General features: G+C 47.0%; 3 protein-coding genes across 4 annotated transcripts in view; 2 read left to right on the top strand and 1 right to left on the bottom strand.

Moving 5' to 3' along the window:
* Positions 1-1,854: 1,854 nt before the first annotated feature.
* On the top strand, positions 1,855-14,315 carry PPP1R14D (protein phosphatase 1 regulatory inhibitor subunit 14D). 2 transcript variants are annotated; one of them, XM_072808174.1, is made up of 4 exons: positions 1,856-2,234; positions 13,501-13,581; positions 13,764-13,796; positions 14,007-14,315. In XM_072808174.1, the coding sequence occupies exons 1-4, from the start codon at positions 1,980-1,982 to the stop codon at positions 14,070-14,072; spliced, it is 435 nt and encodes a 144-aa protein (XP_072664275.1). In that variant the 5' UTR covers positions 1,856-1,979; the 3' UTR covers positions 14,073-14,315. The 2 variants fall into 2 exon arrangements, with proteins under 2 accessions (XP_072664276.1, XP_072664275.1); XM_072808175.1 differs by lacking the exon at positions 13,764-13,796 and having other exon boundaries at positions 1,855-2,234.
* Positions 14,316-15,164: 849 nt separating this feature from the next.
* ZFYVE19 (zinc finger FYVE-type containing 19) lies at positions 15,165-22,587 on the bottom strand. The gene is made up of 11 exons (XM_072808168.1): positions 22,369-22,587; positions 20,999-21,120; positions 20,778-20,831; positions 20,263-20,381; positions 20,018-20,163; positions 19,634-19,742; positions 16,823-17,032; positions 16,309-16,388; positions 15,905-16,003; positions 15,686-15,813; positions 15,165-15,601 (listed from the first exon to the last, which is right to left on the bottom strand). Exons 1-11 carry the CDS (start codon positions 22,420-22,422, stop codon positions 15,523-15,525), a joined length of 1,200 nt encoding a protein of 399 aa, XP_072664269.1. The 5' UTR covers positions 22,423-22,587; the 3' UTR covers positions 15,165-15,522.
* Positions 22,588-22,710: 123 nt separating this feature from the next.
* Positions 22,711-24,598, top strand: part of DNAJC17 (DnaJ heat shock protein family (Hsp40) member C17) — a 42,332-nt gene continuing 40,444 nt past the window's right edge. Inside the window, exon 1 of the mRNA XM_072808171.1 lies at positions 22,711-22,870. Within this exon, the coding sequence (XP_072664272.1) occupies positions 22,793-22,870 (78 nt within the window). The 5' untranslated portion in view covers positions 22,711-22,792. The remainder of the gene's footprint in view (positions 22,871-24,598) is intronic.

The following is a 24,598-nucleotide window of genomic DNA, read 5'->3' as shown; positions in this document are numbered from 1 at the left end:
GACTCGGTTTCGGCTCAAGTCATGATCTCATAGCGTGCATACTCTCTCAAATAAATCTTAAAAAGCAAAAGACTCATCTGTTAGTTATTATATAAAGCTCTCTTTCAGGAGTCAGTGTAGGATGGTTTTGGTCAATACATTGGAAACAAACTCAACATTTTATTATTTTTTTAAAAGATTTTACTTATTTATTTGACAGAGTGAGCAAGCGAGCATAAGCAGGGGGAATGGTAGAAGCAGAGGGAACGGGAGAAGCAGACTCCCCACTGAGCAGGGAGCCTGATATGGGGCTTGATCTCAGGGTCTTGGGATCATGATCTGAGCTGAAAGCAGATGCTTAACTGACTAAGCCACCAGGTCCCCAGAAACTCAACATTTTAAAGGAAACTAATTACTGCAAGACTTAAAAAGAAATATATTAACAAAAATTGGAATGTAGAAAGTAAAAGGGGATGATGAAGTTAATTTCCCATTCTTATTGAGGAGACAAGAGATACTGTTTAGAATGGAGGGGTGACAAATATATGATACTACACAAAGGGATAAATGTTGATCACAGGGGAATTAAAACAGAAGCTGTTGGTGTTGCTTCTGGGGAGTAGAGCTGGGGAGAGGAGAAAAACTTTCATTTTTTGTTCATTTGTCCTTCTGAGCTGTTCATCTTATTAAAAATGACAGTGTTTTTCTGTAACTTTTCTAAAAAGTTTAGAAATTTTTGTTACAGGGTACCTGGGTGGTGCAGTCGAGTACCCTACTCTTGATTTCGGCTTGGGTGGTGATCTCAGGGTCCTGGGATTGAGTCCCGCATCAGGCTCCTCACTCAGTGGAGAATCTGCTTTGGGTTCTCTCTCCCTCTCCCTCTCCTGCTCATTCTCTCTCACTCTCTCAAAATTAATAATTTTTTTTAAGATTTTATTTTATCCATGAGAGACACACACATAGATAGAGGCAGAGACACAGGCAGAGGGAGAAACAGGCTCCATGCAGGGAGCCTGATGCAAGACTCGATCCCGGGACTCCAGGATGAAGGCAGGCGCTCACCTGCTGAGCCACCCAGGAATCCCCCAAATTAATAAATCTTTAAAAAAAGACAGTTTTTGTTATAAAAGACTAAACAAACATACATTTCCTTTACGATGCAAGTACTATATGTTTAGAACTAGTAGTCTTGTCACCTGGGTAAAAGTTAGGTCTGCAGGTTTCCTCAGTATCAGGAAGAAGAGTCAGGGGAGAGTCACGTGATGATCAACATGGCTTCCCAAGCAGTTGCTTCTAGGGAATGGGCCTGGGAGACAAGCTTGATTGATCTACCTTTGCAAGCACAGGACCAGGCTGACAGAGGAGCACCTCTTCCCTCACTTATTCATAAGGCAGCTCACGTTCAGACACACCCAGACACAAGAGGGTCCGATGAGGGCCAAGGATAGCCATTCGTCCAACTATTCCTGGTGACACTCAGGCCCCATCAGTGCCACCCTCAGAGCAGGAACTCCTACCTGCTCAGGACCCTGCTCCGGCAGGATCTATGGACTCCAGCTCCTCTTGACCCAGGTGGATCTAGTCCTAGACTAGATCTGCCATCAGGCTCTCAGGCAAGTGTGACTCCGGTCTTGTTCACAACTGGCCAGAGCACCAATCAGAGCCTTGCACCCCTCAGAACCCAAGGGTCCCTACTTCCTCCCAAGGCATGGGAGGCTCTTGACCTTTGCTTATCAGAAGTGCATATCACTTTGGGCTCTAGTAGCTGCAAAAAAAGAGGGCTAGGGCACAGCTCAGGAGTGCCTCTCACTGGCAGCAAAGAGCCAAGAAACTGACATTCCCATCGCCAGATAGTCCTATTGATCTTTGACCCTCTGCTCCTCCTCCTTCCTTTCTTCCCTGCTGGCCTCTCCCTCTGTTCTCTGTCTCCTCACTTCCTTGGCACCCTTGCTCTGACCGGTGGTGTTTCCCAGATCCTTGCTCACGCCAACCCTTCTTCCATGCTGTCTTCAAGCCCTACTTCCTGCACATCTCCCAACCCTGATGGTGAGAACCCAATTAAGAAGGTCCAGTGGACTTCTGGGAGGAGGAGGACGTCATCCACAGACTCAGAGTCAAAGTCCCATCTCGACCCCTCCAAAGTGCCCAGGTCCCGGAGACCCAGCCGCCTGACGGTGAAATATGACCGGGGCCAGCTCCAACGCTGGCTGGAGATGGAGCAATGGGTGGACGCCCAGGTTCAGGAGCTCTTCCAGGTGAGTGACAGTGAGGCAGCAAGGGAGAAGGCAGGGTGCCTGGGACAGAGCCTGCTGGGAGACCTCAGGAGGAGCTGGAGGGCCAATGTGAGATGCTCCCATGGAGAGAAAGCTTCTCCTAACAGGTGAAGATAGATTTGCAGTCCCAAAATCTGCCTCCCTCTGGTCTGGGCTCTGCCTCTAATGCCCTTAAAAATCTGGGCCAGGTCTTTTTAACATTCCCGAGACTTAGTTTCCTAATCTATAAAATGAACCTATCAATGCCTGTCATATCTCTTTTGTGGGATTTTTTTTTTGAAGTTCAAATGAGATAGAAGAGCTATTTTTATTTATTTTATGTCTTACTCTCATCCTCAACACACATACATGTCGAGAGCTACATTGTCAAATACTATCGTTATCAGCCATGTGTAGCTATTTACCTTCCAATTAATAAAACAATTAGTTCAGTCCCTTGGTGACTCTGGCCACGTTTCAAATGCCGATAGTCCCATGTGGCAAGTGGCTGCCATATTGTCAGCATGTGTAGAGAGTATTTCCTTCCCTTCAGAATGGACAGCTCTGGACTAGAATGAGTCCTTGGCCCTGGCTCTGACGGACTCCTCTCACCTCCCCCTGAGAAAAGGACGGGTCTCTGCCCTTTGTCACGAGAAGTGGCACTTTTTTCCTCAGATGACTAAAGATCGGGATCCTAGAATAGTAACAACTGCTGTTTCTACAATGGGAATAACATTCTGGGGGGAGCCTGGGTGGCTCAGTCAGGTAAGTGTCTGCCTTGGGCTCAGGTCATGATCTCAGCCTCCTGGGATTGAGTCCTGCATTGAGCTTCCTGCTCAGCAGGGAACATGCTTCTCCCTCTCCTCCCTGCTCATCGTGTTCTAACTAGGTATCTCTGTGACTCTCTCTCTCTCTCTCTCTCAAATAAATAAAATCTTTAAAAAAAGAGAGAGAGAGGGCAGCCCCGGTTGCGCGGTTTGGCGCCGCCTGCAGCCTGGGGCGTGATCCTGGAGACCCGGGATCGAGTCCCACATCGGGCTCCCTGCGTGGAGCCTGCTTCTCCCTCTGCCTGTGTCTCTGCCCCTCTCTCTCTCTGTGTGTCTATGAATAAATAAATAAGTCTTTAAAAGAGAGAGAGAGAGAGAGAGAGAGAATAACATTCTGAACACTTAGTTCTGTGTTAGGCACAGTGCCTAGCGCTTGACATGCATTACGCATTCGGCTGTCCCCCCACTCCCTTAGATAGGTATGTTTTACCGTGGAGGAAATGGAAGCTTGAGATGTTGAGTAACGAGCCCAAGGTCACACAACCGGGAGACCGGGAGCTGGGGCTCTGCCTGCGGAACCTGGGCATTTAGGTAAACAGCTTAGTGGGTCTCCACCCCTGAGGTACTTCAGAAAAAGCCTGATGACCTGACTGCACCCCAACTGACTAAATCTATTAAGGTGGGGCCCAGACACTTGTCTTTCTTTATAATCTCCACAGTTAATTCTAGCATGTGGCTGGCTGAGAACCACTGTGCCAAGCCAGAGACCAGGAGTCCTCCTTGTCTACATACCGTGGGTCCTTCTTTCGCCTCCTTCCTGACTCCATTCCTATCTTTTCTTTTCGGGGACAGTGGGGGGGGCTTGTCACATTTCCAGGTAAGGGCTGTGTCGGTGGCCCTGCTGTTGGGGGTGGAGAAGAATGATGCATGTGGCCCGGACTGTCTTGTGAAGCTCACTGGGTCATGTGTTAGTTTGGTCCAGGTGTCGACCCTGTCCTCTGCAGTGTCCTGGGCTCACTTGTGCAGGGTAGGTAGGGAGATGCTCTTGAGCTGGGCGCAGGAGAGGCATGCTTTCTTGGCTTGCTTCTGCTCTGCCTCCACTGCCAGCACCCTCCCTCTCCGGATCAGTTTCAGTTTCAGACTGTTGGGCACTTGCATACAAAATCTCATATTTCAGACACCTCAGAGCAAACTTTCTAGGCATCAGAGAAAGACACTAAGCAAAGCACCAGGTTTTGCAAGATCAACACGGGGGGGCAGAGAGCAATATAATAAAGAGCTCATAACATTGGAAAACAGGATATGTGGGAGGACCACTCCCAGGCAATGACGGAAATAAAATACCTGGCCTGTGGTTGCCATGGCAATTGTCCAAAGGTGCCAGGCAGCAGTTCCTCTCCCAATCCCTGCTCTTTTCAGCAGGAAGCAGCCAAGTGGTGGGGGAAGCCCCAGGTGGCTGGTCATCTTGGGAGAGATTGAGGCAACAGTGTCTCCAGGCTTAGCCTGACCCAGTTTTACCTTCATAGAGCCTGTCTCCACCCAGCAGGCTCTCCCCAACACACCCACCTTGGATAGCAGTGCCGGCAATGGTTGCAGGGATGCATTGATACTTGTTCAGTTCGATTTGATGGAATCCAACCTTACTTTGTTGGAGGGCCCCACCTCTTCTCACTGGATATGCAACCTTCTCTGAGGTCTTCAGAGGAACCAAGTCTGGGTTCAACAAAACAAACAGACTTGGGGCCTTAGAATTCCTATTGTCCAAAGGTGGAGTGTGGATTTGGCTCTGAGCAAGGATATAAACACTAATGAGTTTTTGCCAAGGGCACCAATCACTGTACAGGATATTGTCGACCACTCTGGAGTTTTGAAAACATTCCTTTCCTATAGCTTCTATGATAGCATCTTTTCCTGGTAGCAGCTGGCATTTTGATGTAGCCCTTCTGATGTGATGACATCTTAAGAAACAATCTATTAGACTTCCAATTTTATTTTTAAAAATATTTTATTATTTATTCATGAGAGACACACAGAGAGAGAGAGAGAGAGGCAGAGACACAGGCAGAGGGAGAAGCAGGCTCCATGCAAGGAGCCTGATGTGGGACTTGATCCCCGGTCTCCAGGATCAGGCCCTGGACTGAAGGTGGCGCTAAACCGCTGAGCCACCCAGACTGCCCCAGGCATCCAACTTTAAAAAAGTATGGTTAACGAACATATGAAACAGACACTTGTTAGCTCCTCCCTGAGCCTTGCTCCACTGCTGGTTCTCAAGGCAGAGAGTTCAGGAGGAAGGGGAATGAGTATAGAGTGAAGGTTAGAAAGCAGTCAAATCAGGCAGCATCTGGCAGGAAACTGCTATATGAAATATTGAGTCACAATTTTACACTTGTTCATTTCAGCAGGAGTCATTTGATATATCCACTCATTTTCTGAGAATTCAAAAAAATACTTGAGAGAAAGAATATCTGGTTTATAAAAAAAATAAAATCTGGCTTATGATATCAGCTCATAGTCTCAATTTCAGACTATAGCTGCAATCTCTCAGTAATATGCATACCTTATATTCAAAATACATGTGGATAATATCATAAGTGATGTGAAAAGGTTTTTTGGGGGGCCAGACTAGTACTTTCTATTTTTGTTTTTTTTTTTAGAGGTTTTATTTATTTATTCATGAGAGACACAGAGAAGAAGGCAGAGACACAGGCAGAGGGAGAAGCAGGCTCCCTGCAAGGAGACCAACACGGGACTTGATCCCAAGACCCCAGGATCACGACCTGAGCCAAAGGCAGACACTCAACCACTGAGCTACCCAGGCGCCCTCAAACTAGTACTTTTTTAGAGGTAGAATTCTAGTAATTAGAATGCAGCTTTACTATTCAGCCCCCCGCTCCACCTTCTGAGATTCCAATTGCACATATGTTAGACCACTTGATATCATACCACAGGTCATCAAAGCTCTGTTCTCTTCTTCCTCTCCCTTGCCTGCCCCCTGTGAAGGTTTTTTTCTCTCTGTGTTTCATTTTGACTAGTTTCTGTCACTGTATCTTTAAGTTCAACTGATCTATTTTTGGCAACATCCAAATATGCTGTTAACTTATCTAGTAAATTTTTCATTAAAAATATTGTATCTTTTGAGGCGCCTGGTTGACTCAGTCAGTAGAGCATGTGATTCTTGATCTCTGGGTTGTGAGTTCGAGCCCCACGTTGGGTATAGAGATTACTTAAAAATAAAATCTTTTAAAAATATATATTGCATTTTTAAAAAAGATTTTATTTAATTATTTGAGAAAGAGACAGAGAGAGAGAGGCAGAGAGAATATAAGCAGAAGAGAGGCAGAGGGAGAATCAGACTCCCTGCCAGGCAGGAAGCCCCATGTGGGACTCGATCACAGGACTCTGAGGTCATGCTCTGAGCAAAAGGCAGATGCTTAACCGACTGAGCCACCCTGGTGCCCCATATTGCATTTTTCATCTCTAGATGCTCCATTTGTTTTTTTCCCATATATTTCATTTTTCTCATTACTGTGTTCATGTTTTCCTCATCTGTTGATTCCACCATCTCTGTCATTTCTGGGTCTGCTTCTATTAACTGATTTTTCTTCTCTTTATAGGTTACATTTCCTGATTCTGGTATGACTAGTGATTTTTGTTTGGATACTGGACATTTTATGAATTTTATCTTACTGGGTAACTGGATTTTTTTTCTTCCTTAAAGCATTGGGCCTGGGATCCTTGGGCTTTAGTGCCTGCCTTTGGCCCAGGGCGCGATCCTGGAGACCCGGGATTGAATCCCACGTCGGGCTCCCAGTGCATGGAGCCTGCTTCTCCCTCTGCCTATGTCTTTGCCTCTCTCTCTCTCTCTCTCTGTGACTATCATAAATAAATAAAAATTAAAAAAAAAAGCATTGGGCCTTGTTCTAATAGGCAGTTTAGTTACTTGTGGCTCAGTTTGATCCTTCTGAAGCTTGTTTTTAAGTTATGCTGAGTCTAGAGTAGCCTTTCATCTAGAGAATAATTTAACCCCCAGTAAAGTATGGCCCTTCTGAGGTCTCTATTGAATTCCTGCATGATAAACGATGACTGTCCACTCTGGGCGAGGGGAACTTGATATTCTTCCCAGTCCTGTGTGAGGTCTGTTCATCTCTGGGCCCTTGGGGCCTCACAGTACCTGGCCTTGTGAAGCTTTACCCTATGAATGTGCATCTTGTGTTCGGCAAAGACCCAACAGAACCCTTATGCAGATTTCTGGAGGTCTCTTTCTTCATGACTGCCTCCTTTCCACAACTGTGCCTAACAACTTCCAACCACCTCAACCCTGAACTCTGATGTCTGTCATATCAATATAGCGAGACCATTGTGCTCTGCTTGGGAACTCTCTCTGCTCTGTGGTCTGGAAATTGTCTCTAGGAGGAAATTCAGGGCAATTACAGAGTTTACCTCTTCTGTTTCCTTTCTCTCCCAGGTAGTCCTGAGCCACCTGTTGTCTAATGACTGTTAATATATTTTTGTTTAGTTTTCTAGTCCCTTATGGTAGGAGAATAAATACAGACCCTGTTACTCCATAATTTCCAGAAATATAAATATCTGGTTAACTCTTACTTAGCCTTCAGGTCTCAGATTAGATGTCATTTCCTCCAGGAAGCCTTCCTGCACCCCAGGTTTGGTTAGGTTCCCTTTCCATGTGTTCTCAAAATATCTTATCAGAGTGCTTATCATTCTGTGTCATAACGGCCATTTCATTTGTCTGTATCCTTCAGGAGACAATAAGCTTTGCAAGGGCAAAATTATGTCTGTCTGTCTTGCTGTTATGGCCCTAGCACTTATCACAACACTTGGTGTATAGCATGCACTCCATTAAAAGAATGAAAACTGAACCAGATGAGCTAGAAACTAAGGAGGCAAAAAGGAAAGTCTAGAGCTTAGGGTGAAAGACCTAACTTAGAACTCTAGCATTATTTATTTTAAAAAGGTATGGAAGAACCAAAACTGTTAACAGTGATTACCTGTTGGCAGTTGGAGGAATGAGAGGACAGGTGAGGCTTCTTTTTTCTTTCTTTTTTCGTTTTTAAGATTATTTATTTATTTATTTATTTATTTATTTATGAGAGAGAGAAAGAGCATGAGCAGGGGGAAGGAGCAGAGAGAGAGGGAGAAGCGGACTCCCTGCTGAGTAGGGAGCCCGATTCGACTCAGGGCTCCATCCCAGGACCCTGAGATCATGACCTGAGCCACAGGCAGATGTTTAAGTGACTGAGTCACTTAGGCACTCCTTTCTTTCCTTTTTTTTAAAAAACAAAACAAAACAAAACACCAACATTATTGAGATATAACTGACAGAAAATAAAATTTGAAGTGTATATTGGGATGCACTTTGCCAGGTGTAACTGCTACCCCAATTATGATATGGAACATTTCCGTTGTCTGAAAAGTTCCTCCAAATAACCGTTAGACAAATTATACTTGTTACTTATTGTATCTGTTTCTATTATGTTTCTTCCACTTGCCTCTAACATGTGGACTCTTGGAGGACAGGATCTTTGTTTTGTTCACTGAAATTCCCAAGTTCATGGTACCACATTAATAGCAGTAACTGAACACATGTTTGTTGAGTAAATAGTTTTTAAAGGATTAGATAACCAAAAGGAAAAAGTGAAATTATCAAACCTCTAGAGAATGTAAAGGTGAATATCAAATATTTATTCAAATGAGTATGAGAAGAACTTACCAAGCATTTAAAGGAAGAAGGAGAAGGAAAAGAAGAATAGCAGCAGCAGCAGCAGCAGCAAAATCCAACCTGGAAAAGACTATTAGTTACATTAAACTATATAAACACAGATATTTCCCCAACTCCTTCCTCACACATGAATGGTATTTCCAGGGGCACATGGGTGGCTCAGTTGGTTAAGTGACAGACCCTTGATTTCGGCTCAGGTCAAATGATCTTATGGTTGTGAGATTGGGCCCTGTGTCCAGGCTCTGTGGTCAGCAGGTAGTCTGCTTGAGATTCTCTCTCCCTCTCCCTGCCCCACTTGTGCTCTAAACAAAGAAACAAACAAATAAATATTTAGGGTGCCTGGGTATCTCAGTCTGTTAAGTGTCTGCTACAGCTCAGATTCATGATCCTTGAGTCTTGGGATCAAGCTCTGCATCAAGCTTCCTGCTCAGTGGCGAGTCTGCTTCTCCCACTGCTCCCCTTCTGCTCATGCTATCTCTGTCTCTCTCTTTCTCAAATACATTTCAAAAATATTTAAAAAAATAAAAATTAAAAAAGAAGTTTAAAAAAATCTTCATTTAAAAAGATTTATTTATTTATTTATTTATTTATTTATTTATTTATTTATTCATGAGAGACACACAGAGAGAGGTAGAGACAAAGACAGAGGGAGAAGCAGGTTTCCATAGGGAACCCGATGCAGAACTTGATCCTGGATCCCACAATCATGGGATGCAGGATCCCATGATTGAGCCAAAGGCAGATGCTCAACCACTGAGCCACCCAGGCGTCCCAAGACAGCAGCTCTTGAAGCATATTCTGGTGACTCTGGTGTTCCCAAGACCCTTTCAGAGGGCCTACAGTTATTTTCATAATAATAATACTGAGATGTCAATTGTCTTTTTCACTATGTTGACATTTGCACTGATAATACAAAAACAGTGGTGGCCCTTAGTGAGAAAGTGGCAATGGGGGCACCTGGTTGGCTCAGTTGGAGGAGTATGTGAGGTCTTGGGGTTGTGAGTTTAAGCCCCACGCTGGATGTAGAGATTAGTTAAATAATAAACTTAAAGGAAAGAAAGAAAGTGGCACCATCCTGTACTAGTGTTACAGGAACTTTTATTCCCTTAGTGCCTGTGGTCTTGGTCAGAGCACTTTGAAAAATGAAGAGGCCCCAAAGATACAGAAGCAATGAAACGCTGGGACACCTGCACCCCAATGTTTATAGCAGCAATGTCCACAATAGCCAAACTGTGGAAGGAGCCTCGGTGTCCATCGAAAGATGAGTGGATAAAGAAGATGTGGTTTATGTATACAAGGGAATATCACTCAGCCATTAGAAATGACAAATACCCACCATTTGCTTCAACGTGGATGGAACTGGAGGGTATTATGCTGAGTGAAGTAAGTCAATCGGAGAAGGACAAACATTATATGTTCTCATTCATTTGGGGAATATAAATAATAGTGAAAGGGAATAAAAGGGAAAGGAGAAGAAATATGTGGGAAATATCAGAAAGGGAGACAGAACATAAAGACTCCTAACTCTGGGAAACTAACTAGGGGTGGTGGAAGGGGAGTAGGGCGGGGGGTGGGGGTGAATGAGTGACGGGCACTGAGGGGGGCACTTGACGGGATGAGCACTGGGTGTTATTCTGTATGTTGGCAAATTGAACACCAATAAAAAATAAATTTATTATAAAAAGATTAAATTAAATTAAAAATAGGGGGAAAAAAAGAAAAATGAAGAGGTAAGCCAGACAAAGCGTGATGGGCAGGAAGGCAAAGTTTATTGAGCAATAGTACAAAGCTTCCAAAGAGAGTGGGGACCCGAGAGGATTGCCATTTTGGCATTCAAATCTAGGGGGTTTTATAAGCTCTTCTGCAGAACTATAATGAGCATCCTGAGTGTGGGCCCCTTGTGGATTGTCCCCGAAGGTGTGCTAATCAGGGCTTTGATCGTGTACCTGTATACCTATCAGGTTATTGTTCACGTGTTAATGGTCTTCTGGGCTGACATTTGGAGACCGTCTCAACTTGTGATAGTGACAAGTTGAGGTTTATGGTTAATTGTTTCATTTCAGGCAGTTTTGCAAAAGTCACTTCTGCAGAGGGTGCTAGATGGGATGCTGTTGTGGTCTCATCTAAGCTGTAAATCAGAATTCTAGTGCAGTTTTGTCTTAGCTATCCCAGCTAAGACAGCTGTTTTCTTGTTGGGGATCCTGGCCCTGACTACCTAATTGTCCAACTAACTCCTAACACAAGTCATTACCACCATGCCACTTTCACTTAAGAAAGTCCTTGATGAAGCAGTAAACCACTAAGTTAATTAAAACTTGGTGAATTGAATTGACACCTTTGTTTTTATTTTTTTTTAATTTTTATTTATTATTTATGATAGTCACACACAGAGAGAGAGGCAGAGACAGAGGCAGAGGGAGAAGCAGGCTCCATGCACCGGGAGCCCGACGTGGGACTCGATCCCGGGTCTCCAGGATCGCGCCCTGGGCCAAAGGCAGGCGCCAAACCGCTGCGCCACCCAGGGATCCCTGAATTGACACCTTTAAATTCACCTTTTTAATAGACTTAATTTTTAGAGCAGTTTAGGTTCACAGGAAGACTGAGCAGAAAGTAGAGTTCTTCCCATGTTCCCTTCCCCCCACACACATGTGCACAGCCTCCCCCGCTATCAACATCCCCCACTAGAGCAGTACCCTTTTACAATCAGTGAACCTACACTGATCCATCATTAGCTCCCAAAGTTCATAGTTTGCTTTTGGTTCACTCTTGGTGTTGGACAAATGGTTTGGACAAATGTGTAATGACATGTATCTACCATGATAGTATTGTACAGAGTATTTTCTCTGCCCTAAACATCTTCTGTGCTCCACCTATTCATCCCACTTTCCCTGTTAATCCCACTGATCTTTTTACTGTCTTCATGGTTTTGCAGACAGAATGTGGTATAGTTGGAATCATACAGAATGTATGGCCAATTTCAGATTGGCTTCTTTCACTTATTCTAGGTGTTTACAGTTCATTTAGATCTTTTCATGGCTTAACAGCTCATTTCTTTTAGTGCTGAGTAATACTCTATTGTCTGGATGTGCCACAGTTGATTTATCCATTTACCTATTGAAGGACAGATTGATTGCTTCCAAGTTTTGGTAATTACGAATAAAGCTGCTATAAACATTTTTATGCAGGTTTTTGTGTGGTTATGTTTCAAATTCACTTGGGTAAATATTAAGGATCTTGATCACTGGATCATATAGTATAAGTGTGTTTAGTTCTGTAAGAAACAGCCAAAATGCTTCCAAAGTGGCTATACTATTTGACATTCTCACCAGCAATGAATGAAGGTTCCTGCTGTTCCACATCCTCACCAGCATTCGGATTTGGATTTTTTGCCAATCTAATAGGTATGTGGTGTATCTCATTGTTGTCTTAATTTGCAATTTCCTAATCACATATGACGTTTAACATCTCTTATGCTATTTGCCATCTGCATATCTTCTTTGGTGAGAGATCTGCTCAGATCTTTGGCCCATTTTTTTTATTGGGTTGTTTCTTTTTTATTGTTGAATTTCAAGACTTGTCTATTTTGGACAATAGTCCTTTATCAGATACATCCTTTGCAAATATTTTCTCCCAGTCTGTGGGAGTCTTCTCATTTTCCTGAGCTCCTTTCATTTTTAATTATAAATTCTATTGTTTCAATTATTTCACTGACTATAATAACTTTTGAAGATAGCCTTATTGAGATGATTCACAATGCCATACAATTTCACCCACTTACAATGCACACTTCCTAAAGTTTTAAGTATCTTTGGGATTATACAACCATAACTTAATTTTCAGACATTTTATCACTGCAGAAAAAATCCTGTACCAATTAGCAGTCACACCTCATTCCTTACCACTACCACTCCCAGCCCTAGGCAACCACGAATGTACTTTGTGTCTCCATGGATTTACCTATTCTGGACATTTCATACAAATTGAATCATGTAATATGTGGCCTTTTGTAACTGGCTTCTTTCACTAACAATGTTTTCAAGGTACATCCATGTTGTAGCATGAGTCAATGCTTTGTTCCTTTTATTGCTGAGTAATATTGTATGGCTACATTATATTTTATTTATCCATTTATCAGTTGATGGAGATATGTGTTGTTTTCACCTTTTGGCTGTTGTGAATAATGCTATGGGCATTCATGTGCAAAGGTTTGTGTTTCCATTTCTCTTGAGAGTAGACCTAGGAGTGGGATTGCTGGGGCAGATGAGAACTTTTTTTTTTTTAAGATTTTATTTATTTATTCATGAGAGACACACAGAGAGGAGCAGAGACATAGGCAGAGGGAAAAGCAGGCTCCATGTGGGGAGCCTGATGTGGGACTCAATCCCAGGACCCTGGGATCACAACCTGGGCCAAAGGCAGATGCTCAATCACTGAGCCACCCAGGTCCCAGATGAGAACTCTATATTTAACATTTTAAAGAACTGCCAGACTGTTTTCCAAAACAGCTGTACTATTTTATATCTTTACCTACAATATGCATAACTTTTGAAATTAAACACTCTTTTTAAAGAACTCTAGCCTTGTTTCAGATAGGAGATAGTAGGTCCTAAGTGTTAAATGGAAGAATGAACAGGTGGTTTGAGGAGGATGAGGAGATGGACTGAACATGAGAAGCAGGGTAGGAAATGGGGGAGCCCCTGACAGTGACTTTTACTCCAGCACCAGCTGGCAAGGCCTCTCTGAGCCCCATGTGATTCCCAAACAGGATCAACCAACTCCTGAGCCTGAGATCGACCTGGAGGCTCTCATGGAACTATCCACAGAGGAACAGAAGACTCACTTGGAGGTAGAATGTAGGGCTGGGCTTAGAGTGGGAGGAACCCAGGAACCCAAGTTTTGCCTCCCTGAGTGGCATGGGGAGAACCAATTCAGAAGGGAGGACTCCTGGGAGGTTGCATAGAGGCTGCATAGAGGCTTGTGGGAGACTGCTTTGGCTCAGGAACCCACTCTTTGCTCTCTTCCACCCAGGCTGTTCTCCAAAACTGTCCCCGCCCTACAGAGGTAAGGGATGCCCTGCTGCTCTGGGGGTAAGAAGGGCCTAGGGGGGAGGCAGCTAATGGAAAGGAATATTTGAGAGGAAGGCTTGGCTCTAGGTTCTTCCCCTCTTCTCCAGCTCCAGAAACATGGGGTCGGGGGGAGATTAGGGAGGGCAGTGTGGTGGGTGGGTGTGACCCCATGCCTTGATCTCACTCACCCCTGTTTCTCTCTCAGCCTTTTATATCTGAGCTGCTCAGTGAACTCAAGAAACTCCGGAGACTCAGTCGGCCTCAGAAATAAGCCTTGTGAGACTACTGTCAGCAGCCTCAGCACTGCCAGGCCTGCCCTGAACCTCTGAATCCTGGGCTGAGAGGCAATGGCCCTTTGGGACACTGACAAGGAACATGGAAGATGAGGAGGGACATTTGGACACCCCTAGTATATGTGCAGTTACAGCTGGGCTTTCTGGAAGCCATTCATGGCTGTTGCCCAGTACTTTCCTTGGCAGCTAAGTAGATAAAGCCTTTGGGAGTGCCAGATGAATGGAGTGTGGAGCATATCTGTCCTGAGGGATGGGCAGTGGGGGGATGGGGGTGGGGGTGGGCAGGTAAAGTGATATACCAGAGGGTCAGCATCCTGAGCCACCAGGCTCTGTCCATACCTCCTCTGTCCTTCTATACAAACTGGCCTCAGGAATTCAAAGGTCACAGTTCTGCTTTAGAGCTCATAATCTAGCAAGGGCCAGAGGCCAAACGGAGGGCACCAGACTAGGACACACAGCATCCTCCATCACCAACGACAGGAGCCCAGGTTGTAAATACTAGTTCTGAATGCCAGAGGAGAGGTAACAGGGAAAACCTAGCTGTCTCCCTAAATGAGTCAGGAGGCATCAGGCTGAGGACTATCCAGAGCTGGCTCCAGTCAAGCAGCAGAAAGAGAAAAAGCAGAAGCTAAGCAGAGAGGCTAGGAGTCAGCTCTGGAGGTGTTGCTGGAAAGATACCGGGTCTGAATGGCAGGAAGGTTGAGACAGGAGCCCGGAGAGGTGGCATCCTTTGGGAGTTAGGCAGGAAGCAGAGTATGCATTCACTATTTGTACATGCATTGTCTGAGTACCAGGGAGGCTGAGAAATCCAATATGGCGGAGCCTGGGGGCTATACTGGGGTGCCTGGAGCAGGATGCACAGTTCAGATCAACTAAGCAAATATCCATGCTTACTTCATGTGAGGCCTCCAAGGTGGATGGGACTGTTTCTGCCTGGAGAAGCCTGCAGGGTGGCCCCATCTTTTTGCTCACACCACAGGACTGAACTTTGCGTTGAAGTCCTGGTCTTGCTACCTCTCTAGGGGCTCAGGCTTAGAGTCCACAGGGTTCTAGAGATAAGAGATGCTGGGTTCAAGGAGTTAACATTTTTTATTAGATCCACTAAGTCCCAGGGAAGAGCCCTAGGCCCTTGACCAAGTTTCAAGGCTCATCACCCTTAGATTCAGTCTCATCTTTCCCCACCATGCCTCATTCTCAGTCCAGACTTGGCTGTTGGAGGGCTCCTGACTTCTGCTTTCCCTCTGGCTCCCCCAGTTATCATCTCGAATAGAGAATCCTTCCTCCTTCTGGGGACACTGAGGCTCAGGAAAGGGCACATCCACGAGCAGTCTAGCCTGATGCACTCCTCCATTGGGTGCCCTGAGGCTGGGCTCAGGGGCAGGCGCACTGGCCTGCACGACTGCCTGTGGGCTTGCCTGCCTGGCTTCCTCAGTGCTCTCGGCCTGCACGCGGGGGGCAATAGGCAGACGTCTGATGCTCCTTAAGTTCAAAGGCATCATGGCCTTCCCTACGGAGCAGAGACAGATAGGTCAGGGATCATAGGTGGCCCTTGACTTCTCCCAGTGGAAAAGAACATTCCACCTGCCCTCACCGGAAGCAGCGGGCACAGTAGAGGTCCCCGTCACAGTCAGCGCAGCGCATGGTGGCATCCTCATTGCAGATGCAGCACCAGGGGAGCTCTTCTTCCTCAGCCTCAGGCCTGGTGGCCACGGCCTTCACCTGCCAGGACCAGAGAGGAATGGGGAAAGTAAGGTGTGGGAGATCACTGCAGGACCAGATGGCTGTGGTGGTGGCCAGGGGCTTTTCTCACCTCAGGCTCTGCCCTGCAGGACTGGGCCCGAGCTCGGACAGCAGGCTCCGCAGGGATGTTAAAGCCACTTGCCTCATCCAGGGCAGCTTCTTCAGTGAGCTGTGGACAGGGTGAAGAGGTGCAGCTCCCTGTTCCAGGCCTAGACACTGACCCTCTTCCCCGCGAATAATTCCATGCTCTGTGGCCTTAACTTCTCAACTCATCTCCCTTTATCTGTTGCCTGTGGCTACTGATACCCCATCTCAAGGGGCCAGTGGGCAGGACAGTGGGGCCCCAGCCAGAATATGAGCTGCAGAGTGGCTTCAGCATGAGAGAGGAGGCAAGGTGAATGGAGCCTGGTAGGTGGCGGGGCAATGAGACAGGGACAGGACAGGAGGTGGTCAGGTGGGTAAGGCAGGGCCTACCTGCTGCAGAACTCTCTGGATGGCCGTCTCCTCATCCTCATCCTCATCACTGTCTGGGAGGTGATAGTCCTGGAGGGTCACTTGGAGGAACAGGTACAGGGGGGGAAGGAGTAATGTGTAGAGAGTTCACCTCAGTAGCTGTACTGCCCCCAGGAGCTGGTTTGCTTTCTAGTGGCACTTGTTCCAGAGCTAGGCAGCCTCTGTCCCAACTGATCAGATCCTGCCCCTCCCTGCCCTACCCTACCCTTCAGGGCTAGAGGACAGGAGCGGAAGATTGCTTCTGAATGGACTGAGGGTCCCCAGGCCCTACAACTGCTATGTATTCCTTTTCCATTTCTTTGCCCCGGTACCTTCCTTGTGGCTCTGGGCAAAGCTTGAGAGACCTCTGAGCACAGGAATTCCCAGCACCTGGCTCAGCATGGCAGGGAGTAGTCATTTTGTAGAGGTTGGCCTGGGGGTGTGAGTGGGGAAGCCTGCCCGATGGACACAGTGAGCTGCTACTTCCAGCCTCTACCTTTGTCAGGGTCTTGTCCCCGCAGTACGGCCAAGCGCTTGGCGAGTGCCAGGATCTTCTCCTGCCTTGTGTTCTCTTCCCGCAGCTCAATGGCTGCTTGGGCCAGCAGCCTGCTCTTCTCCTCTTCCAGGGACTGAGTGGCCTGCCCCTTGGAAGTAGCACTTTGGCCCCCGGGGCCGCCTCGGTTGAGGTCATTCTGGATAGAGGCAGCTGGAAGGAGAGAAATAGTCAGGGAGGCAGAGACAGTCCAAGATCTCTCATCAGAAGCCAGTGAGCCCATTTCTGAACTTCCTTTAAAAATCACAGGTTAGGGGGGGATCCCTGGGTGGCTCAGTGGTTTAGCGCCTGCCTTTGGCCCAGGGCACGATCCTGGGGTCCCGGGATCGAGTCCCACGTCAGGCTCCTGGCATGCAGCCTGCTTCTCCCTCCTCCTGTGTCTCTGCTCTCTCTCTCTATCATAAATAATAAATAAATAAATATTTAAAAAATAAAAATAATAAAAATCACAGGTTAGGAATGCCTGAGTGGCTCAGTGGCTGAGCCTCTGGCTCTGGCTCAGGGTGTGATCCCAGGCCAGGATCCAGGACTGGGTCCCACATCCCACACTGGGCTCCTTGTAGGGAGCCTTCTTCTCCCTCTGCCTATGTCTCTGCTTCTCTCTCTCTCTCTGTCTCTCATGAATAAATAAATAAAATCTTAAAATAAAATAAAATAAAAATCATAGATTATCAGTTTTTTATTCAGCACTAGCTCCTGTGGTTTATATTACAAATAAAATGAATCTTTCCTCCATTTTTCCAAATACAAAATACTAGTAATCTTAGGCATGTTTTTTTTTTTTTCAACTACATCCATCTCTACCCCTGATATTTTTACATGTTGCCCTTAGAGTGGGTATCCCATGGTATGAGCATCACTGCCCAAGATGAGGACACAGGGAAGCTAAGCCTCAGTCAGCCTCTCTGCCTCACAGGCTGGACTGCATATTTACAGAGAGCAGCACAGAGAGGACACAAAGAAGATGAAGGCTAGGCAGGAAGAGCTCTACCAGAGTGGCTGTGGCTTTGACATGGTTCCTTTTAGCGAAGCATTTCAGAACAAGAGGTTCAAAATCAGATAGCTTTGGGTTTGAGTCCCAGCTCTATCACTTAATACCCACGACCTCGGTCAAATTCCTTAAGCTCACTGAGCCTCAGTTTTCTCACTTATAAAATATAGATAATAGTATATACAAGATTATGGAGGGCATTCAATGTGATTATGTCTCTAAAGCAGGGTTTCTCATACTTGATTCATTGATATTATGGACAGGATAATTCTTTGTTGTAGGGACTGTCCAATGCACTATATGTTTAGCAGCATTCCTAGCCTCTGCTCTCTGGATGCCAGTGGTACCCTCTAAGCTGTGACACCAGAGAGTCTCCAGATATTGTTATATGGCCCCAGAGGGAAAATCATCCTTGGTTGAGAACCACTGCTCTGAAGCATTTGAACAGAACTGTCCAACACAATTTTTTTATAACAACAGAAATGTGGGCAGCCTGGGTGGCTCTGTGGTTTAGCGCCGCCTTCAGCCCAGGGCATGATCCTAGAGAGACCCGGGATCGAGTCCCACATTGGGCTCCCTGCATGGAGCCTGCTTCTCTGCCTGTGTCTCTGCCTCTGTGTGTGTGTGTGTGTGTGTCTCTCATGAATAAATAAATAAAATCTTAAAAAGAAATAACAGATATGTTCCATATCATGGTCTGTATTTGTGCTGTCCAAGACTGTAGTTTAATAGCCCTTGAAATGTGGCTGTACCACTGAGAAACTGAATTTTATTTATTTTTAAAGATTTTATTATTTGAAAGAGAGAGAGCACAAGCGCATGAGTTAAGTGATGGACAGAGGGAGAAGTAGACTCCCTGCTGAGCAGGGAGCCCGATGTGGGGCTCAATCCCAGGATCCTGGGACCTGAGCCGAAGGCAGATGCTTAACTGACTGAGCCACCCAGGTGCCCTGAGGAACCAAAGTTTCAATTTCATTTAATTATTATTAGTTTTAAGTAGATCCCACCCCCAGTGTGGAGCCCAACACAGACTTGAACTCACAACCCTAAGACCAAGACCTGAGCTTTGAGATTAAGAATCAGATGCTTAACCGACTGAACCACCCTGGTGCCCCAAATTTCACTGAATTTTAAATAAATTTAAATTTTTTTTTAAATTTATTTATGATAGTCACAGAGAGAGAGAGAGGCAGAGACATAGGCAGAGGGAGAAGCAGGCTCCATGCACCAGGAGCCCGACGTGGGATTCGATCCCAGGTCTCCAGGATCGCGCCCTGGGCCAAAGGGAGACGCTAAACCACTGCGCTACCCAGGGTTCCCGAATTTTAAATAAATTTAAATAACCTGTTCCTCATCCTTATCATCATCATCGCAGAGAACATTCACTGAACACTTACTATGAGCCAGGCAGGGCCTTAAGTGCTTATTAGATGATCTCATTTACTTCTTGTGATTTCCCTGTGAGATGGGTTTTACCACATATGCCTCCATTTTATAGATGATGATAGTGATGCTTAGGGCAAGTAACTTCCCCAGGGTCACAGAGCTAGTTTAAGTGGTAGTATAAGAAATCACTGTCTGATTCTGAAGCCCACACACTTATCTGTGAGGCTTACACTGGCTCCTGTTAGAGCAAACCATGGTTTACAATGTTGATTGTTCTCTGATTTACATTTGTGTCCCAGAGAGTGGGCAGCAGGGTTGTTCCCACTTGGGGAAAGAGTGGGGGGCAGGTCTCTGGGGGATTCAGGTGCAGAAGTTACCTGGGCCTCCTCGTTCTGAGCTCTCATCAATAGCCACCTCCGCTGCCAGCTGTGTCAGCAGATCCTGTGCCTGCTGGGCTTGGGTCCTGGTGTCTGGTGGCTGATGTGCCTGCTCAGAGGAGGGAACTTCAGTGGGGAGCAGGTTAGGGGGAGGGCAAAACTGTGAGGTGCAGAACAGTCTAGGTTAGGGGTGGATGCTGAAGAGTTTCCAAAGCTCAGGGAAAGGGGACTAATCTTACACTCCTTCCTCCCCCACCCCTTCCTACTGCTTGTCCCTGGTTCCTTGGCTTGAGGCTCAAGAGGTGAGGGTGGGAGGTTTTGCCAATGTATCTGGGCTTCTGCTAGGCCCTTAGCCTAGGACCCCTGTCCCCCACAAGCACCTACCAGCTGGGAGGTCTGTGAAGGCAGAACTCTGCCCTGTAGTGCAGCAAGCCGTGCCTCCACCTCCTGGGTGGAAGGGATGGAACCCTGGGGGTCATCCCTCAGTGCAGCTAGCCTGGCTTCTATCTCCGCCTGTGAGGCCACTGACTCTGAAATTGGTATAGAGAAGCCTTGTAAGACCCAGAGGAATCCTAGTCCCAGGAGGCCTAGATGGTACCTTTTAGGTCACCCTGTCTGCCCCCACTCACTGGGCTTGTTCTGTTGGCGGAGCCGTGCTAGGCGCTCAGCGATGACTTGGTCTTGCTGGATCAGTCCCTGGCTCTGAGGAGTTTTGGGCTTCCGCTTGGCTTCCAAGGCTGCCACGCGCCTGGCAGGGTATGAGATAAGGTTCTTGAAGAATGAAGAAGGAAGGGGTGAAGGCACCTACTCACCGTTTCCCATTCAAATAATTTCTAGGCATCCAGGGAGGCCTCCAATGGACAATATTCTGTAGTCCTCATTCATGTCACCCTGCAACCCAATCCAGCTGACTAACCGGAGGGTCTGGCTGAGAAGACAAGGTCTACCAAAGACCTTGCCCAGCCTTCTGGGGAGAGGGCTGATGAGCTACTTTTTGAGCCCAAGAGGGCAGTCAGGAGGCTGAGAGATAATATTCTCCTGACCTTGTGCTCATTTGTTCTAGAGGCTGGGAAGAGAGTCCTACTCTTTGGCTCCTTTGTCTTTTCCCCATCCCTATTTGCCTCTCTGTTCGTTCAACACTTACTTCTTATAGTTCTGAGGTGGTGACCACTTGGAGGCATTGGCAGGAGAAGATCCTCTATAGAGAAGAAAACTGGTATCAGAAGTCCTGCCATCTGCCAGTCAGTACCTCCCACTCCAAACACTTCCTGAGCTGATCTCTAGCCACAGAGCACAAAGCTGTGTGGGCTGGCCAGCTGCCTGGTACCATGCTTGGCTAAACTCTTGCCCATGTCAACTTCTCACCTGGTCAGGACCTCATGGCACTGCTTGCAGACTTTCTGCTGAGTATTTCCAGTCCGGGGCACCGCTGCACTGAAGCTAAGGCAGCCAGAACAGAAGGCCCGGCCACAATTCTTACAGCCGTACTATAAGAAACATGAAGTAGGGGATCCATCTCTCACCCGCCCCTGTAGGCTCCTCCCTGGGACTCTCCAAGCACACAGAGAGGGAAGACACTGAAGTTGTGACCAGCTGCTGGGAGGAGGAGGAGTGGGGCCCCTAAGGCCTGAGGAAAGACAGGGGTGGAGGGTAAAGCGATTCCTCAGTCTCCAGTCTTTTATTCAAATCAAGTAAAGCTTTATGCAAAATTCCCATGTTTTCTATCCTGTCTTCAATTCCCCGACACTGGGGTGTAGAAAACAAATAGGTAAAACTTCATGCTGCAGGCCACTGACTCTTCAACATAGGAGAATCAGAGAGTGCAGAGCTCTACCTTTTCTGCCTTAGCAAAGATGGAGGATGGCTTGTCTTCAGTATAACAATAGCCTCCATTTATTAAACACTTATTGTGTGCCAGGCACTAAGTTCAGTATGTAACATTCATCATCTGACAAAATGCTCACAATTTATGCACAGTAGTTACTCAATCCTGATGACCACCATTATTATTCCTATCTTAGGTTCAGAGAGGTTACATGACTTGCTCAAACCAAGGTCATTCCATGGATAAGACAGCTGAGTTCAAATCTGAACCCTGACCACCCTGATTCCAAAACCCAGGTTTCAGGTGCTACACGATCTGCCCCCCTAACTGTGCTATTCATTCATTCACTATGGTACCTAGCTCCTGGTCACAACTGAGCAGAGGAAGCTCACTAGGAGAATTTAGGGGCCTGTGCAGAAGACAAAAAGAGACGTTGCCATGTGCCCTGGGAGCAGGACGAAGTGCAGTAATCTAACTCAAAAAACCTGGTAAGGGCAGGCTGTGTGATGAAGATTTCAGGACAGAGAGTAAGGGGCACGGTGTGATGGAGAGTAATCGCAGGGTAGTAACTAAGACTGGGCTGCAGAGGAGCAGTGTGGAGAGAAGGAAAGAGCTGTATCTCATACACTTGGTGGACAGAAAAGCCTACCTTTCTAGGAAGGGCAGAAGGGTGCTCTCCAGTTTATAGGGTACTTTCACCTCCAGCACATCGCTGGACCCTCGTGCCAACCCCGAAAGCGAGGGAGCGCTAGCCCCATTTTATAGAAATGGAAACTGAGGTTCAGTGACTTCATCAAAACCACACTGCTGTAAAGGGGCCATAAAACCAAGTCTACGGACTGCAAGTCCTGTGCTTTTCCTCCACGCCCCGTCCTCCCTGGCCCTTCGAGCCCGCGGGGAGAAGACTCGCCTCCTTCTTGAAGAGGGTAAACTTGACAGCACAGCCGTAGCACCTACTCTCCATTCTCGTGGCCGGCGCGGCGACGCAGGGTCCACAAAACCGAGACCACTCCAATCCGGTCCGGGGACCCTTGGACTTTCACTAAGTCCCGCCCCACGCCCCACGCCCCCAGCGCATGCTTGCCGCGGCCTTGGCAGGAAAACCGCGATCTGCACGCTAGCCCGGGAGCGGGAACGGCGGGCGCGGAGGCTGCTGGGAGGCGTAGTTCATTCACGGCTGCTTGCTTCCCTCAGAGGCAGTCAAGCCCGATCCAGTACACATTTCCCAGGGGGCTAAGCGCCATTCAGTCCGTTTGGGGTGACAGTCCCCGGGAATCCTTACGCACGCTTAGACTCTTGGGAGTTGTAGTACGAATCCAGTCAGGGTTGGAACCATGGCGGTGGCCAAGGAGCTCTTACAGATGGACCTGTACGCGCTGCTAGGTATCGAGGAGAAAGCGGCGGACAAAGAGGTGAGAAGGTGGCGAGGAGGGCCGAATCCGACCGGCCTGGAGGTTCTTCCTGCCTTGGCGCCTCGACAGTCCTGGCACCCGCTTTCCGGGTTTGGGCGAGCTCTAGGCGGGGAGTGCGGGGCGGCCCGAGGGCCTCAGAAGGTGGTTTCCCATACATTTCCTAGATGGTCTGAGGGTCTCAGAGGAATTGGGGTGTACAGAATGGAGGCTTCTCGCACGCGGGGCTGTGCTTTCCCTCTGGCCCTTGCGGAGGCAGCTGGGTGAGCCTGAGAGGGAACCCTAGTCCCCTCCCCGCGCCTGCGCAGTGTCAGTCTCTGAGTCTGCCTCTGCCTTTTTGTGCCTCGAGCTGCTTCATGTAGTCACCCCCTTGAGGGCTGGCTTTGCTAAGAGCCTAGGGCGGAAAAAAGGCCTGTCTCAAGGCTCCTTTACTCTCTTTTCATCCCTTTCTTGGCAGTGTGACCTGTGACTCTGCCATCCCTGTTCTCGGCCCGTTGTTGCCCCGTGAAAAAGTGCTAACGGGCTCAAAGCCGGAGGATCAGAAGAGTAAAGGCAGATGGCCTGAAGTTCCTCGGGAAGGTGTTGATAAAGATGCCAGGGAGTGGGATACTAACCGATTAAGCTGTAATTAGGATTTCTGTTATCTTCCCCTGGATAATGGTGGAGGTTGTAGCGGTGTAGGAAGGGGAGGCAGGTAATTCATCAGATGAAAATTAATGCTTACGAATGTCCCTGTACTTCATGGGCTGAGTGAGCTTGTGAGAAGCAGCAGCTCTGGGCAGAAAAGCAAGGAGACAGATAGGGTCCTGAAGGAGAGATTGCTGGAAACCTGCACATCACTGTCCCAGGCAGCAGCTGAAATCAGAAGTGGGTCATGGATATGTACAGAGCACCAAAAGCCTCTGCCATACCTGTCTCATAAGTATTAAAATTTCAGTATTAATAATGCCCAACACCTATATAGTGTGCTGGGCACTACTCTGGGTGCTCTATATTTTTAAATTGTTAAATTTGTTCTTCATTAATAGTGAGAAATTACCTTGGACATTTTGCACCAAATATGCCAGTGTGTTGGAATCCTGAAATTGGAACTTCTGAGGAAGGCAATTGGGAGCCTTTGATCTGAGTCTATTACTCAGAGGTGAAGGGGGATGGATGAGCTGCCCCTAAGGGAGTTGGGTGAGACCATTGTTTAGCCAAGAGACCAAAGTCTAAATGGGCCAGTATCCAGTTTTCACTCAGATGAGATAAGGAATATGTGAGAAGGCTCTTTATAAAGGGTAAAAGGTGCTGTTCCTACCTGTTAGGAGTGGAGGCACAACTATAATATAAGGGAGAACATAATAAATTCCTTAAGAGGGATACAGACAGAGTTCTGGGAGTGTTCAGAGTAGGATAAGGTGGCTTCTAGTTTGGGAGAAGGGGTGGGGAAAATAGAGAAGGCATCCGAAGCCTTAAAAAACAGGCGGAGTTTGGGTGTGTGGAGATGAAGAAAGGATATTCCACTATACTATCTGTATAGTCCAATTTGCCTAGAGCATAGGCCAAGAAGAAAGAGTAAAAGAAGATAAACTTTGAAAAGTAGATTGGAACCTTTGCATACACTGGCTAGCTTCATGGTAATGGATACTTTTTGGTAGCAAGGGAGACCCAGGCCCTGGTGTCCCCTCTCCTTGGTCCCTTGCCTGTCCCATTCTAGGGGTGCTGGAGGACTGTCATATATAGAGCATA

This window comes from Canis lupus, chromosome 32 (genome assembly GCF_048164855.1).
Source record: "Canis lupus baileyi chromosome 32, mCanLup2.hap1, whole genome shotgun sequence".
Lineage (NCBI taxonomy): Eukaryota > Metazoa > Chordata > Mammalia > Carnivora > Canidae > Canis > Canis lupus.
The sequence above is the reverse complement of the archived record's forward strand: the minus strand, read 5'-3'. Positions and strand labels throughout refer to the sequence as shown.

Coding starts and splice junctions, on each gene's coding strand:
- PPP1R14D (XM_072808174.1), top strand. CDS start 1,980: ATGCTGTCTTCAAGCCCTACTTCCTGCACATCTCCCAACCCTGATGGT. Junction 2,235..13,500: donor AGGTTCAGGAGCTCTTCCAG/GTGAGTGACAGT, acceptor ATTCCCAAACAG/GATCAACCAACTCCTGAGCC. Junction 13,582..13,763: donor AACAGAAGACTCACTTGGAG/GTAGAATGTAGG, acceptor TCTTCCACCCAG/GCTGTTCTCCAAAACTGTCC.
- ZFYVE19 (XM_072808168.1), bottom strand. CDS start 22,422: ATGGAGAGTAGGTGCTACGGCTGTGCTGTCAAGTTTACCCTCTTCAAG. Junction 19,743..20,017: donor CTTCACAGACCTCCCAGCTG/GTAGGTGCTTGT, acceptor TCCTCTGAGCAG/GCACATCAGCCACCAGACAC. Junction 15,602..15,685: donor TACTGTGCCCGCTGCTTCCG/GTGAGGGCAGGT, acceptor TCTGCTCCGTAG/GGAAGGCCATGATGCCTTTG.